The following is a 15943-nucleotide window of genomic DNA, read 5'->3' as shown; positions in this document are numbered from 1 at the left end:
CCCAAGATACCGATAATGAACAAGGCTAGAACCCTCCCCCTGAAAAATCCAAGTGACATCCCTGGTAAAAGAATAAGCTTTTTTATAAGCAAGATTTATATTTTTAGCATTATTGTTTTGTTATAATAATGCTTTGAATGTTTGTATGTACAAATTCATGTTAATTAAGCTTGTGTTGATATTTGTTTGTGAATCTGTGAATACATTGTTTGTCTGTGAATATAGTGTGTTTAGCTAATTATTAGGGCCCAAGCTCTGAATGTGTGGAGACCCTATAGTTCTTCTAAGGATTATTATTATTATTATTATTATTAGTGCCCTAGTACTGAAAGTACGGAGACCCTATTGTTCTTCTAAGATTTATTAGGGCCCAAGCACTGAAAGTGCGGAGGCCCTATTGTTATTCTAAGGATTACTATTAGGGCCCAAGTACTGAAAGTGCAGAGGCCCTATTGTTCTTCTCTGGATTATTATTAGTGCCCAAGCACTGAAAGTATGGAAGCCCTATAGTTCTTCTAAGGATTATTATTATTATTAGGGCCCAAGCACTGAAAGGGCAGAGGCCCTATTGTTCTTCTGAGGATTATTAGGGCCCAAGCACTGAAAGTGTGGAGGTGCATGGGGGGCTCTGTAGCGCCACTTAGAAGATGGGCATGTTCAGGGGGCTCTGTAGCACATCCCTTTTGAACTACAGTCACCAAACTTTGGCCCAACAGGAAATCAGCCATTTTGGATTGTTTAAAAAATGCATGCTCCGGAATTTGAAATACTCCTCCTTTGACATTGACGATGCTAAATTTCGAATGAATTTTTTATATATCGAACAGTGTTGCCATGGCGACATGATAAATTAATGTCAAAAAATTAGACACAGGATGTGCATCGTGTGATTTACGTCAAAATTGAGCTGTACGTTTGGCCTTGCGGGCTGATCATATTGATATGGTTATTATGGATCATGGTTTTGGCGCCACCATCTGGCGGAAGGAAGTGTGGCACATTTAACAGACTTTGAAATATCCCTCTTATGTTTACCTTAATTGCTTATTTTTTTTTTAGAACAATGTCAAGACAGTGCAGATTTTAAATTCTGAAGGGATTCTTGATATCTTAAATAGTGTTGCCATGGCAACTCATTAAATGCCATGATTCTTTTTATGTATATTCACATGTTTTTGAGGCACTTGGCATGCTTACATTTTCATGATATTTTGCACACACATCAGAGTTGTCAGCCATTAGGCCTAGGCAAAAGTTAACACATGGCTGTGGCTGGGGAGCGTATTAGCGCCACCTTGTGACAAAAGTGGTGGGGTCAGTTTCTTCTATGGTCATCAAGCCAGACAACTTTCAAAATTACAGTCATTAGCTCCGCCCAACAGGAAGTTGGCCATTTTGGATTGAAAGTGCATTTTTTGAAAATGGCAGGCCCTGAACTTTTGAATCTTCCATCTTCATTTGATTGAATCCTCCATCAAATTTTGGCAATATTATGCCAAAACATTGAAGATGCTAAATTGTGGATGGATTTTTGATATATTGAACGGTGTTACCATGGCGAGGCAATGTATTAAGGGCAAAAACAGGAAGTTCCTTATATCTTCTGTGTGAATTGTATGACTATGATGAAAATTCAGCTGTATGTTTGGTAATGGGGGCTGATCACACTTATGTAGCTATTATGGGTTACAGTCATAGTGCCACCAACTGGCAGCAGGAAGTATGTCAATTTTAACAGACTTTGAAATAGCCCTCTTATGTTGCTCCAAAATTCTTTAGAATAATGTCAAGATACTGCTGATGTAAAATTGTAAAGGGATAGCTTAAATACTGTTGCCATGGCAATGCAAGTGAAACTGTGCAAGTGAAAGCAGTTTTTAAAAAGAAATTTAAAAAAGCTTTAGAAGTTAAGTTTATTGAAATGAAAATGTACTGCACAAACTTTTTATTTTTTATATAAATAAAATGTAATAAAAATATTAACTGAAATGTAAAAATACTAGAAAATCAAAGCCAGTTCTGTTCTAAAATTTAGGTCAAGTGGCACTGTGCTCAGACGCAGTACCAGAAATGTCCAATAGAGGACAGCCATTGGTGCATGATTCCCAAAGGACCAACTCTGCAGGAATTGGCATAAAAACACAGTATGAATTTGAGAACAATAAAACAAAAAGATCAGTTATATGAAAGCTTTTTCTAAGAACAGGACAAGTCTTTTTATTTTTATTTATTTATTTTTTTTTCATTAAATGCCATAAAGTGGGACAGTAGATATAAAGTTAGGGATCTAAACAAAACTAATGTTAGAAACACCTCTCAAACCACATGTGAAGTGACTATTTTATTGCACAACATTATGAAAGACGATTACAAGATTAGAAATATTATAATAACTTCTAAAATAACTGGTTACAGTGTAGGGCTGGGTGGTATATCGACTTTTTAAGGTATATCAATATATTTTCAAATGAGATATAGGATGAGACAATACCATCTATATTGATATAGTTTGATGCTGCGTTAAACAACCCGTTTCTTCCGTAAAGCCATGCCGTGTTTGCATCTCTCCAATCTCAAACTCTCCGTGCAACCCCGCCCCCACTCTCCCTGCTGTGTGCAAACCCGGCCCCGCCCCACTTGCTCACAAGTTCTCCTGCAACATGACAGAGGGCTAGTTTAAACTGCCGAAGAAGATCTGGTTAGTAAAATAAAATTAATGGTTAAATTATTTGGAAATGGTTTGGATTTAAAAGATCAGATGAGCAGCAAAACAGCTGCGTGCTGTTTGACTGACAGGCGGCTTGCATGTGCAGCACGCTTTAGGGTGTTTTCAGACCTGTCACTCTTAAATTGTTCTGAAACAGGGGCTAAATTGTTGCAATGTTGCTTTTTCTTCTTGGATCGGTTTGCTTTCACAAAGCAACATTTCACAACGGACCAAAACTGTGTTAATAAATGTCAAATGTGAGCAAACTGTCCCCTCATTGGTCAAAATTTGTGCACTGTTCAGAGACTTAGCTCTTACATCCAAATACCGGTTAAAATGATATACCTGCATAAATTTGTCAGCTGTTACAAATTTTAGACTATTGTTTATAATGTCATGGTTATGAAAATCCTTTCCACGTGGTACAGAATGCGTGTTCCAGTCAGAGGTTGCACTGCAAATAAAACCCGTCACTCAGATGGAAATGAGTTGTAAAATTTTCGCCATGGTTATTTTTATCTGTCATTAGCTGCTTTTGCATTATTTCTATATAGAAAAGTGCCTGTTCTCATGGACACAGAGCTCTCTCCCTCTCCCGCATCATTCATGGCATCAAATAGACAGGTGGAGTTTGTTTTATAGAAATCAAGTTACATCTAACCATGGTAGTGAAGAATAATATAAATATAATTATTATTATTATTATTATTATTATTATTATTAATTTATTTTTCTTTTTTTTCACATTTTAGTATAATAGTAATCAAAACTATGGAATAACATAAATGGAACTATGGGAATTATGTTGTGACTAAACAAATTCCAAAATAAATCAAAACTGTGTTATATTTTAGCATCTTCAAAGTAGTCACCCTTTGCCTAGAATTTGCAGACATGTACTCTTGACATTTTCTCAACCAACTTCTTGAGGTATCACCCTGGGATGCTTTTTAAACAGTACTGAAGGAGTTCCCATCTATGTTGGGCACTTATTGGCTGCTTTATTATTTAAGTAATCAAATTCAAAAACTTTTATTTTTATTTTTATTACATTTTAGTTTTATAATGAAATAAATGAATATGGTGGCACAATTATATTTTTGTCTACAAAACTAATTTCAAACATTTAAGCATACACCTTCAGATCAAAAGATTTTTAAGATCATGAGAAACATTTCAGTCAAGTGTTGACCGTTAGTCTGTCTGTCTGTCTATCTGTCTATCTATCTAATCTATCTATCGTAGTGGACAGCAAGAAGACAAAGACATTCCAAAGCCCTTTCATCCACTACAGGTGATGAATCTTCACATTGATATAATCAGGTTCCTGATGTGATCAAGCCTTATACCATAGGATAAGACTGAAAAGACAATTTCAGGCATCTTTTTTGAAGACAAAGGGCTCTGCAGTGCAGATGGACAATGGTAGTGAAGAAGATCCATGCTTCCATGTGTTTATTATGGTCTTGTTACAAATACCACTGTTAAAACTATATATAAAAATAAATAATAAAAAAATAAATTATACATTTTCATAATGGTAAAATGCACTCAATGTTATAAAGATGAAATAGAAATGCCTAAATCCTCAAAAAAATATTTTTTTATGCACTATAAATATTTATAAATATTATAAATATTTTTTCGTATGCACTACCATGGACAAAGGGCTCTGCAGAGCATCACTGGATACCCTTTTGTTCACTTCCTGACTCCCAATCCTAAAACCTAGGTGTGAACGGCAACAGGACGTCTCAAGACCTCATCAAACTGGTTCTGTTGATTGGCCTGGCCATTTGTCTGGAGCAACTTAAAGAGATGTGTCCAAAAAGAGGACAAATCTGCTCATACAGAGTTTTACTCCTAAAATACACTCAAAACTGCATCACATATTCATTCAGAGATTGGTATAAGCTTCACAACAACTATTTGTGACACAACAATTCACACAAATGTAGCTGTTAATGGATAAATGAATGCATTGGTGAAAGTTCAACCTTTCAGCACCAAATTGGACTCTACACTTAATTATATTATCCATTCCGTTTATGAGAACGTTTAGCAAAACAACGCACAGTTCACGGCAATCTCCCATTCATTCCTATGTTGATCCAGTTGTTGGCTGTCATAACAATTCAGAATAATTAATGATATCAATGTAACTTATCTCTAACCATCGCTTCATATCATACACACTCATGTGAGACACTGTCTTTTAAACAACCTCGACTCTGTGAAGTATTGGCATGTTTTTTGACCATTTTTACAAATGTAATACCTTGAACATTACACAACCCGCTGAGAATTTATGCCGATGTGAGTGAAAACACTGGAGACCAGAAACTGAAAAAAGTAGAATTGTAAACACTTCCACGTTCAGGAAAAAGATGGATACATGCTCATTTGGGAATGAGGAATGATAGTTTAATCCATATTATGCTCTTCTCTATATTTGTTTAAAGTTTTTTTATTTTATTTTTTTTACAAAAGAAAAACACTGTGTATTCTCTCTGGGTACCTCATGTAACTATTACAAGTGGCCTGGCAATATCGTGTTTTAAATGTTTTGAATCATTTTGATAAAATCCCATTAAAATTATTCAAACACACATTACTCCCATAGGCTCTCATTGGAAAATAGCAAACGCGTGTCTGAGTAATGGCGGCCCGGCAACAGTTGCTAAGACTGGATTGGTCAGAAATGCTTTTAAGGCAGGGCTTAGTGAAGGGTCAATAGTAAACCACTTTTCAAAAAAAGATATTGATCTGTTAGATATTGCGACCATCATTTTTATGGGCAGTTTGCAAACAAAATGCCACCTCGGTTAAATCTTCCTGGCTAATGCTTGATTTGCAGCATTACTAATTCAAGTCAAGTAAACATTTTTGGGGAGGGATTCCTAATGCGCTCTAGGTCCTCGTGTTGGCGTAGTGACTCGCCTCAATCCGGGTGGCGGAGGACGAATCTCAGTTGCCTCCGCATCTGAGACCGTCAATCTGTGCATCTTATCACGTGGCTTGTTGAGCACGTTACCGCGGAGACCTAGCATGTGTGGAGGCTCATGCTATTCTCCGTGGCATCCACCCTCCACTCACCACGCGCCCCACCGAGAGCGAACCATGAGGAGGTTAACCCAGCATGACTCTACCCACCCTAGCAACCGGGCCAATTGGTTGCTTAGGAAGTCACTCAGCACAAGTCAAGTAAACTTGATGTTTACTTTATATTGAGTTTATATTTACATATATTAATTTATAACTGTAAAAAGTGAAAATGTGCAGTTATCTAAATGAACTATTTCTACTTGATCTGACCCTAAAAAATTACTTTCGTTGGTGTTACATGATATATAGGTTGATTCAGTCATAATATATTTAACTTGATTGAAGTTAGTTAATTTAGAATGAATGAAGCACATTTTAAGTTACCTGACAAAATGTTTTCACAATGTGGAAACATGGTGTTAAATATCAGGTAACTCTCAGTCCCAGCTCAAGGGTGATGGTGATAGAATGCAAAGGTTGTTTTGCATGTGTAAGTGTACATGTCAACTGGGGCCATTCAATATTTTCCTTACGGAGTGCAAGCCGTAGGCAAAGAGATCTCAAAACAGGCTTTACTATGCTGTTTTACTCACTCTCTCACCAACTTTTCATTATTTTAAAGTATTTCTCTGTTTACTGGTCTGCTTAAAGTCAAGATCACGATCACGTACAGTATGCAGCAATAAATAATTCACTCACATTCACATTTCCCTGTGCTTTTGTCATTAAAGAGAAACCTAAGTATCCTAAATAAACCAATGCATTTGATTGTTGGACTTTAGGAGTATTGGACCCTGGGGCGGGGCCAGAAGGGTGGCACGGGGTGGCAGCAGCCACCCTAAAAATGAGCTTTGCCACCCCAACTTGGACCCTGCTCGCATCCTGGAGATGGTGCACAACGGCTTAACCTGTCCGTATCGCGTGTGGTCCATAACAACGTTCTGCCCGTGTCTGGGAGAACACAGCGTTCCGCCTCAGTAGACAAATCCCCTATAGCCTATAGTTAGCTATTTAAATCTTTGCAATATTTTCTCCATTAACATTAAATTAAATGAACAGTGTGTGTGGTAAATTTAGCATTGCTGTGTCTGTAGACTGTGAGCAGTCTGATGTGCCAAGCTCTCTTCCTTCAAGAGAGGATATCCTGATAATCAATTTGACTTAATCCTGGATTTACAGTGCTAGGTACAAATGATGCAAGGCTTCTTTTTCTTTCTTTTTTTTTTAAATTTACATTCGCCAGTATCCTGACATGACACCAATATAAAAGAAAAAGTAAGCAGGTCCCTTTATATGAATGGCAGACTGACAGGTTCAAGCTTAATCCTATCATTGGAAATAGATCCTGGGTGTCCAGCTCGGTGCAGAATGTGCAAAAACGCTAATAATAGCCCAATTCTGAGAATTGCTCTTTTTACTCTGAGAGCTCGAGTGCCAAGGAAGGACCATGTTTTGCATGCCAGGATTTGTGAGGACAATGCTTCTAAGATATTTGCGTTAGTTGATATATTACTTGTCCATTTACTTTTTCATTTAACATTACAATTTTAAAATGTTTAAAAAGTTTAGATTTAAATATACAATACAAGGGAACGTGTATATCTAGGATCATGCGACTGCTCACCATGTTTTTTACATTTTTCTCCATTTTAAATGACCTTTTCACCTTTACTAAAATAAATAGGTCTTGCAGTGTGACAAATGAATTTTCAAAAGCACATACAGGCCATAAAAACTGAAGAACTGGAAAAGATTTGTGTAAAATCATGAATTATAGCATGTCAAACTGCATTTGTAAAGCATTTGCAAAGTTCATACTGGACCACGTGAAATTTTGGGAAAACACACGCACAAAACAATTGTTCCAATAAGTTTTTTTTTTTGTTTTTTTTATTCATTCAAAGAATATTTGAAGAACTAATTCAAAGAAGAGCTGTGCTATATTTATCTTTTGGCCTGACAAGTCCAAATCACGCAACACTATGTCACTGTGCACATTGTGGCTCTAATGAACCCATTAGTGCCATTGATGGTGCATTAGATCAGAAAAACCACTAATCTAGTCGGGAGACCGATGTGTCAAATATTATGTCATATGTCAACACTTTCTCTGTGCAACTCCTCCTATGGAGAAAACAAGGGTCTTTGCCTCTGGTTGGATTGTCTACCATAAAATGATCAGGGTGGGGATTTGCAGGTTAAGAAAGCTTAGGGGTTTAATGTCATGACGTCACTTTAATTAGCGGCCACTTTCATCCCTTCAGCCTGTAAGCCACTATTCTCTGGCAGCCTGTCGGAGAAGACCAGGGGCTCTCAGAGTTGGTGATCTCTACACTAGAGGATGTACCTGTGTAAAGGAGAACACCACTGAGATCCTTTCATTTTGACATCCCACAAGTAATGAATCTGTGAGAGGAACATCCAGAGAAGCACACTTGAAAATGGCAGACAAGGATAGTGTGGAAAAGTACTTGGAGAATAACCCCCAGTTCGCCAAAGAGTATTTCGACAAGAAGGTCAGATGTGAGGCCATCACCGCCGCTTTTAAAGAGACCCTAGACATCAAAGACGGGGCCTCGTTCAAAGATGTCAGCCAAATCCAGGAGGCCAACATCATCTTTGACATGGTCAAAGAATTGCAGTCACAGACGGTTATGGAAAAGTCCTTGCACAAGGTCCTGCAGAGGATATGTTTGCTGGTGAACGCTGACCGCTGCAGCTATTTCGTTTACAGAGCGAGAAACGGGATCCCTGAGCTTTCTACCTGTCTCTTTGATGTTACCCCTACATCGAAATATGAGACGAACCTGGTCAACCCTCAGTCTGAAATTGTGTTCCCTACTGACATTGGCATAGTTGGACAAATAGCAACCATGAAAAAGCCAGCTAATATTCCGGATGTGAAACAGGTGAGTAAAGGAAGGTTTATTCTTCTTGTCCAGTAACTCTAAGTTCTGTTACATAATTGTTTTCTATGTAACATACACTGTAAAAAGAGAGGATGAAAATGAGAGGGGTTTACCAAGAGGAGGCTTTTCTACCTGATCTAACCCTAATGATTGATTCAGACTTATTAAATAATATATTATAATAAATTAAAAGTTGTTTCAGTCATATTAAATAATATATTTAATTAAATGTTGATTCAGTCATATTAAATAAATATTTAATTAAATGTTTATTCAGTCATATTAAATAACATTAAATTAAATAAAAGGTTGATTCAGTCCAATAAAATGATAAATTAAATAAGGCCTAAAGGTTGATTCAGTCATATGTAATTATATATTAAATAAAAGGTTGAGTCATTCGTATTAAATAATATTTGTCACTCAAATATAACAAGTTATTTTAGATGTTACCACATAAAGCTTTTTTTTAGGTTAACTGACAATTATTCTTTTTTCAGTCTTTTTCAACCTTTAGAACACGTAGAAATGGCTCCTTAAGGTAAACATTGCATAATTTTACCTTTTACAGTATACTATAAACAAGAAACAGGCATGTCAACCATTCATAAATGGCCATGCAGAGTTTCGTGCAAATAACTTCTAAGGCTTCTTAGGCTGTTCTGTTACCTGGAAGTCAACTATTAGTTTGATGCAGGATTAAACTTATTTTGTCTCATGGTTATGGATACGGGCCATCTGACCTTCAACCTCCTGCAGAAAAGTAGCTTATTTCTCTATTCCCGGTAGCTTGCTAGATATAGCTATTATTTAGCATGAGACAAATGACAAACCAGCCTCTGCAGAAAATGAATCATAATTTCTGTGGAAGAGACCATTACTTTTTATATGCTATATGCTAAGGCTTCAGTAAAAATTCTGAATTAAATGTAAAAAGGTCAGTTGTTCACATTACAATGTAATTACACAATGGTTTATTTATTACTGTGCAATTAACTGTAATAAAGTGTCATTTGTGTAAAACATATGTGAAGTTTCACCTATAACAAAATCTTAATGTCTTATCATATATTTTTAGCAAGAAAAAACACTTTTGTTGTGTTTATAATACTTAATTACCTTGACTAAACTACAAAACTACTAAACCAAAAAAAGAAACAAGAACTCAACAAACTCCTTCACTGAGGTGTATTTTAAATGACTCTGCATGTGTATATGGTCTTTAATCTATTTTGTAAATAGTATGATTAAAGTTAACATGATTAAGGATACTGGATACTATATTTACCCTTGATGTGGTGTTTAATCATGACACCAATGGAACCTCAGCTTAACTATCCTCGACAGGGCTAAATGTATTAACTTCTTTACATAACACACAAGTGTAAATTTAGGCAGAATTAATCTCAGTAACAAGAGAACAAATCCAAACGCAGAAGAAGTCCTTATCGAAAGTGATCTTATAAATACTTTAGCTCTCATAATCAATGATTGTAGTATTTGTTTTTGCTGTGAAAAAGTGCTTTACTTGGTGTAATAACTGATGTAATAACATTTGCAAGCATTGTCTTTCAACAATGTCTCATAATGCAGTACGAACAACTAAAAATTGCTCCATATAACAAAAATTAATAAATGTATGTTTGATGCTTCATTGATATATGACTTTACATATGTATTCTATATATATACACAATATTATATACAATATATACACCATATATATATATATATATATATTATATATATATATATATATATACTGTCAAGAGCTGTTGCAATACTACAGCAACTGTAGTTCATCCAATTGGGGGAATATGCATAATTCATGTGTAATTGTATAATTATTCTTATTTTTGGCAACAAATTTTTTTTAATATGCATATATGCAAATAAGCCAGTTGCATAAGCTAAAATAATAAAGCCATTAGTAAACAATCGTGATCACTACATATGATTTGTGTTGTTTATAATCATGAAACGGTTGGATTGAATGGACAATTTCCTTTGTTGTTTCTTAGAATCCCCGATTCAGTGACTTTGTGGACAAACAGACTGGATACACCACTAAAAACATACTGACTGCCCCCCTCATGAATGGAAAAGATCCACTTGGTGTGGTTATGGCGCTAAACAAAGTCGAAGGAAATGAATTCACCAAAGTAGATGAAGACGTGAGTATGAATAAATGAAGAAAACGTAAATGTAAACGAAACGAATATGTCAACAAATAAAATAAAATAAATGTATAAGATGTATAAGAAATATTTAAGATTCTGAAAAAAAAAATTGGTCACAAAACAAATTAACAAAGGTGTTACATTTACCTCGTTAACGTCTTTGTACGAAAGGTCAAATTTCCACAAAATGCTTTTTGAAACATTCTCAAAATTATGCTGAATAACATGGATCAGCGTTTTTGCACAAACTTGTGGATTTCATAGCGTGAACATACCAAATACTATTTACTATAGACTTTTGGACACCAAAATATAAAGATATGAATTATTAATAAGTAAAATGTTTGCTTTTTTTGCCTGTTTTAAGCTCTTCAACAAGTACATCACTTTTGCCACAGCCATCGCTCTACAGCATCATACTACATACATGTATAATGTGGAATCTAGAAGAAGCCAGGTAATGCTTCAGACTAAACACCTTGATGTTTGACTTTCATTTCAAAGTGCGTTTTCTTATAGAAACAATGATAATTGTCCCATTGCTGCCACAGGTTCTTCTATGGTCTGCCAGCAAAGTGTTTGAAGAGTTGACAGATATTGAGCGACAGTTTCACAAGGCCCTGTACACCGTGAGAACCTACCTCCTGTGTGAGAGGTACTCTGTTGGCCTCCTGGACATGACCAAAGAAAAGGTTTGTGGCATGTGGTGGCCATTGATCAGTATCTGCAAGGGCATAGATTCCGGGTGGGATGGGGGTTGGTAACCCCCCAAAAATCTAAACAAGCAAGTACAACCCCCCAGTGTTCAAGCCAAAACTACGCCCTTGAGTATGTGTAATTTGCCATCTTTCCAAAGCGGTTCATTAAAACGCTCGTCTTTGCGCTGATTGTTTAGGAGTTCTACGATGAGTGGCCGATTAAACTGGGAGATGTGGAGCCATACAAAGGCCCAAAGACACCTGATGGCAGGGTAAGCAACCTCTCACAAATTCATATTTCTCTGTTAAACGAGCCAGTATCAGTGACTAGTATTATTATTTATTTCTGTGTGCTCCTCACAGGAAGTCAACTTCTACAAGATCATTGATTATCTTCTGGAAGCCAAAGAGGAGATCAAAGTCATACCGTAAGCATTTGTTAAATATCTATTAAAAGAATACTAGTTGCCAAACATTACATTCCTACTATGAAAATGGAGGGACATGCATTCTAACCACACATACACAAAATGGCACAAAGTATAAACACGCCCTTCTAATGAACCATTTGGCTAGGCCCAGTGAAGATGAATCTAAAACGTTTGCATACAATGACATTCTAGAGAATTGTGTGATTTCAACTTTATGGCAACTTAGCTCAAAAATACATGCTGGCTGAAATCACTACAGAGTGTATTTTAGTAACTTTGGTATGATTAGCACAGCATGTGCTCAACAAAGCAAACAATGCTTTTATGTGCAACATCTCTCATCATTAGCTCAAGCTCCACTCTTCACCATAATGGTATCCCCCGAAACTCCCACATAACAGAATCTCTATTGAATCTCAACATTACAAAACATTAAACACTAACAAGTATCCCCCTTTATATTCATCTAGCACAAAAACACATAAAATAACACTTAATTTGAACATTTACTCTCCCTATCGAAATCCCCTGCCCAGTTTCATCAATGTTACTGTAAACACCACAAAAAGTATTCATGTAATCCCAACTAAAATGGAAATTTTACAAATTTAAATGGATAGAACACAATGAAATCAAGTTGTGACAAAATGTTCTAGAATTGCTTTAATTCAATTTAATTAAGTAAATTGAACAAGCAGCATTCTTTTTTTGAGTTATTTTAGGGAGGGCCTTTTTCTGTTCCAGCTTGACAATATCCCTGTGCACAAAGTGGGATCCATAAAGAAATTATTGTTTAGTCTGGCATTGAAAAACTTGACAGGCCTGCACAAACCCCAGACCTGAACACCTTTGGGGTTGAAAATGTAATCTAGTGGAGTGGAAGCTGTTAGGGAGAAGCAACTCCCTATTAATGCCAGTGGTTTTAAAATGAAATGCTCAACATATATGGGCATTATGTTTGGGTTTCCTCATACTGGCTATATACTGTACTAGCATGCCAGCCTCTCTCATTTTGGGAATGTCACTGCTTTCAGGACTCCTCCTGTAGATCACTGGGCACTTGTTAGCGGCCTTCCCACCTACGTGGCTGAAAACGGCTTTGTAAGTCCAAATCATTTTCTTCAATGTGTAGTGAAACTACTAAAGAATTCCATAATCAAATAATAGAGAAAGCTAGTGTGGTGTGTGTGGTGTACTGGTTAAAAGCTCAAAAGGTTGCTGCTTTGAGTTGCCACCATTATGCCCTTTAGCGAAATACAACAAGGGATAGTTCACTCAAAAATGAAAATTCTGCCATTATTAACTCACCCTGTTGTTGTTTTAAGCCTGTATGAAATTTCTTTCTTCCATGGAACACAAAAGGAGATGTAGAATGCTGGCCACAATAACCATTCACTTTTATTGAATGGAAAAAAGATTAAATGAAAGCGAATGGTGACTGAGGCTGTCATTCTGCTTAACATGTCCAGTATTCCACTAAAGAAAGTTGGTAACAACATCAGAATTTGACAGAACAACATGACAGAATTTTCATTTTTGGGTGAACTATTCCTGTAACCTAAGGTTACTCAAGACGATTTGAATAAGTACACTACCAGTTGCTTTAGATAAAAAAAAAAAAACTATTCTAAACTTACTTATTTTTCTTATGACTGTATTTTCTTGCCTATTTTGATTAGTTAAATAAATTTTTTTTTTTTTTTTTTTTTTTTTTTGCAGATTTGTAACATGATGAATGTTGCTGCTGATGAATACTTTACATTCCAGGTAAACTATCCCAGTTTTCATCTCTTTTAAAGCTTATTTTATGATATAACCCATGAAATAGATACAAACTTGTAACCTTGAAATTATATTCAAACTTGGCTGGACTACACATGATTTTGGCCAGGTCAAACAGAACATTTATGTTTATTGCCAAGGCAACTGTCTATACAACGTTTATTTATTTTAATCATTATTATTTTCTGCAGAACTATTCACTTTTTTACTAGCTGTCACGTTGTTAATGAACCTGCTTCAACTTTTCAGAAAGAAGCCGTGGATGAGTCAGGGTTCGTCATCAAGAACGTCCTGTCCCTACCTATTGTCAACAAGAAAGAAGAAATTGTGGGTATTGCCACTTTCTTCAACCGAAAAGATGGCAAGCCATTCGATGAGCAGGATGAACAAATTACTGAAGTAAGTCCTTAGAAACACACACAAAATATTGCCATTCTCCTTCAGTAAATTATATAAATAATTAGTATACAATAATACCAAATAAACCATCTCACACTAAAAAGCATTATAAAAAATGCTATTGAAGACATCCCAAATCAATTCAACTATATAAATGATAAAAACACATAAAACATTGCACAGACCCATTGTAACTGTCAAGCATGTAGCCACATATTCAGGAATTGGGGTGTGACCAAATTTAAAAGTTAAAGAATTAACCATTGAAAAGCCCAAATTGGTCAACCACTCATTTGAATATTGGGTAGGATGTATCTCCATCAATGTCCATGGTGTTTACGATCCTGATTATCTTCCTCTTGGCTCCATTCAACTGAAATACATTGCACTTACTGCTTTTTTTTTTTCAGGCCCTTACTCAGTTTCTAGGATGGTCTGTACTGAATTGTGACACATATGACAGACTGAATCGAATGGAGTGGAAGAAAGATATTGCACAGGAAATGGTCATGTACCAGACCAAAGCCACCCCAGCTGAGGTCCAACAGATTCTGGTGAGCTTATTATATTTGTGAGCTTATATTTCAAATTATCTTTATTTTGATGAAACTACAGTCTGTTTTACTGTGCTGACACAACATGTTTTTGTCTTGTTAGAATACAAAGGAGAAGTTCGACCAAAACCCTGAGGACTGCGATCAGAAAGAAATGTACAAACTCTTGGTATGACTGTTTCCTCTATACCAAAAATTTGAAAGTGAGCTTTTGTTTGCTTTACCAAACTGAAGATACTGTTGCTAATTCAGCTGACATCTGTTTCATACTTGTATTTTAAAACAGAGAGCCAATATTCCAGAAGCCAAAGATGTCGATCTGCTAGAGTTTAGTTTTAGCGACTTTCCCCTTTCTGAGGTAGACCTTATAAAGTGTGGAATCCGCTGCTTCTTTGAACTTGGAGTGGTGGAGAAGTTCAAAGTGCCAGCAGAGGTGAGAATGAGCTTCTCTTGTTGCAAAATACATTAACACAATATAACTTATTGTCCAAGTAGCACTTAATTTACTATTGCTAGAACAAATAGTAAAACAAGTTGAGCCTACGCATCAAGTATTACTGGACCTGCGTGTGTAAAGCCATAGAGATTTGAGGACATGTATTCAATACGATAGTGTTTCTTGTAATTTTCTGGCTGGAGAACATGTACTTTAATGCTACCTACACCAGGTCCTGACCAGATGGATGTACACAGTACGAAAAGGCTACAGAGACATCACTTACCATAACTGGAGGCATGGGTTTAATGTGGGCCAGACCATGTTCTGCCTTCTGCAAGTGAGTTTTTCGGTCTTATCATGTTACTTAACAACAAGAAGAATGGCAAAATTGTACAAAACCACCAAGGAGGTCATCATTTTAATAGAGTTAATGATGTTTGCTTGTCCAACAGACTGGAAAGCTAAGAAAATACTACTCAGATCTTGACGCCTTTGCAATGGTAGCGGCTGCATTCTGTCACGATATTGACCACAGGGGTACCAACAATCTCTACCAGACAAAGTAATTTAATGTATTTTTAAACAACTAATATTTCCAACAACAACAAAAAAGCATTGAAGATCTTTTGTTTGGGACTTGTTCACGATCCTTCCATTTCCTTTGTAGGAGCGCATCGCCTCTGGCCAAGCTTCATGGCTCCTCCATCTTGGAAAGGCACCATCTTGAATACAGCAAAACTCTCATGGCAGAAGAGGTTTGCTATCTCACAAAACATTTTTAAAATGTAATGTTGCAATG

The 15943-nt window shown here is 36.2% G+C and overlaps 1 protein-coding gene across 1 annotated transcript in view; it reads left to right on the top strand.

Annotated features, from left to right (window-relative positions):
• The first annotated feature begins 8050 nt into the window (after positions 1-8050).
• The window catches only part of pde6c (phosphodiesterase 6C, cGMP-specific, cone, alpha prime), a 10194-nt gene continuing 2301 nt past the window's right edge, over positions 8051-15943 (top strand). The window contains exons 1-15 of the mRNA XM_051667427.1: positions 8051-8661; positions 10683-10835; positions 11209-11298; positions 11393-11533; positions 11737-11811; positions 11903-11967; positions 13005-13071; positions 13690-13737; positions 14002-14151; positions 14562-14705; positions 14809-14874; positions 14992-15138; positions 15374-15481; positions 15597-15706; positions 15812-15899. Of these exons, the coding sequence (XP_051523387.1) occupies positions 8194-8661; positions 10683-10835; positions 11209-11298; positions 11393-11533; positions 11737-11811; positions 11903-11967; positions 13005-13071; positions 13690-13737; positions 14002-14151; positions 14562-14705; positions 14809-14874; positions 14992-15138; positions 15374-15481; positions 15597-15706; positions 15812-15899 (1920 nt within the window). The 5' untranslated portion in view covers positions 8051-8193. The remainder of the gene's footprint in view (positions 8662-10682; positions 10836-11208; positions 11299-11392; positions 11534-11736; positions 11812-11902; positions 11968-13004; positions 13072-13689; positions 13738-14001; positions 14152-14561; positions 14706-14808; positions 14875-14991; positions 15139-15373; positions 15482-15596; positions 15707-15811; positions 15900-15943) is intronic.

The sequence above is a fragment of the Myxocyprinus asiaticus genome, chromosome 32, assembly GCF_019703515.2.
Source record: "Myxocyprinus asiaticus isolate MX2 ecotype Aquarium Trade chromosome 32, UBuf_Myxa_2, whole genome shotgun sequence".
NCBI lineage: Eukaryota > Metazoa > Chordata > Actinopteri > Cypriniformes > Catostomidae > Myxocyprinus > Myxocyprinus asiaticus.
Note: the sequence above shows the minus strand (reverse complement) of the source record. Positions and strands in the feature narration are given on the sequence as shown.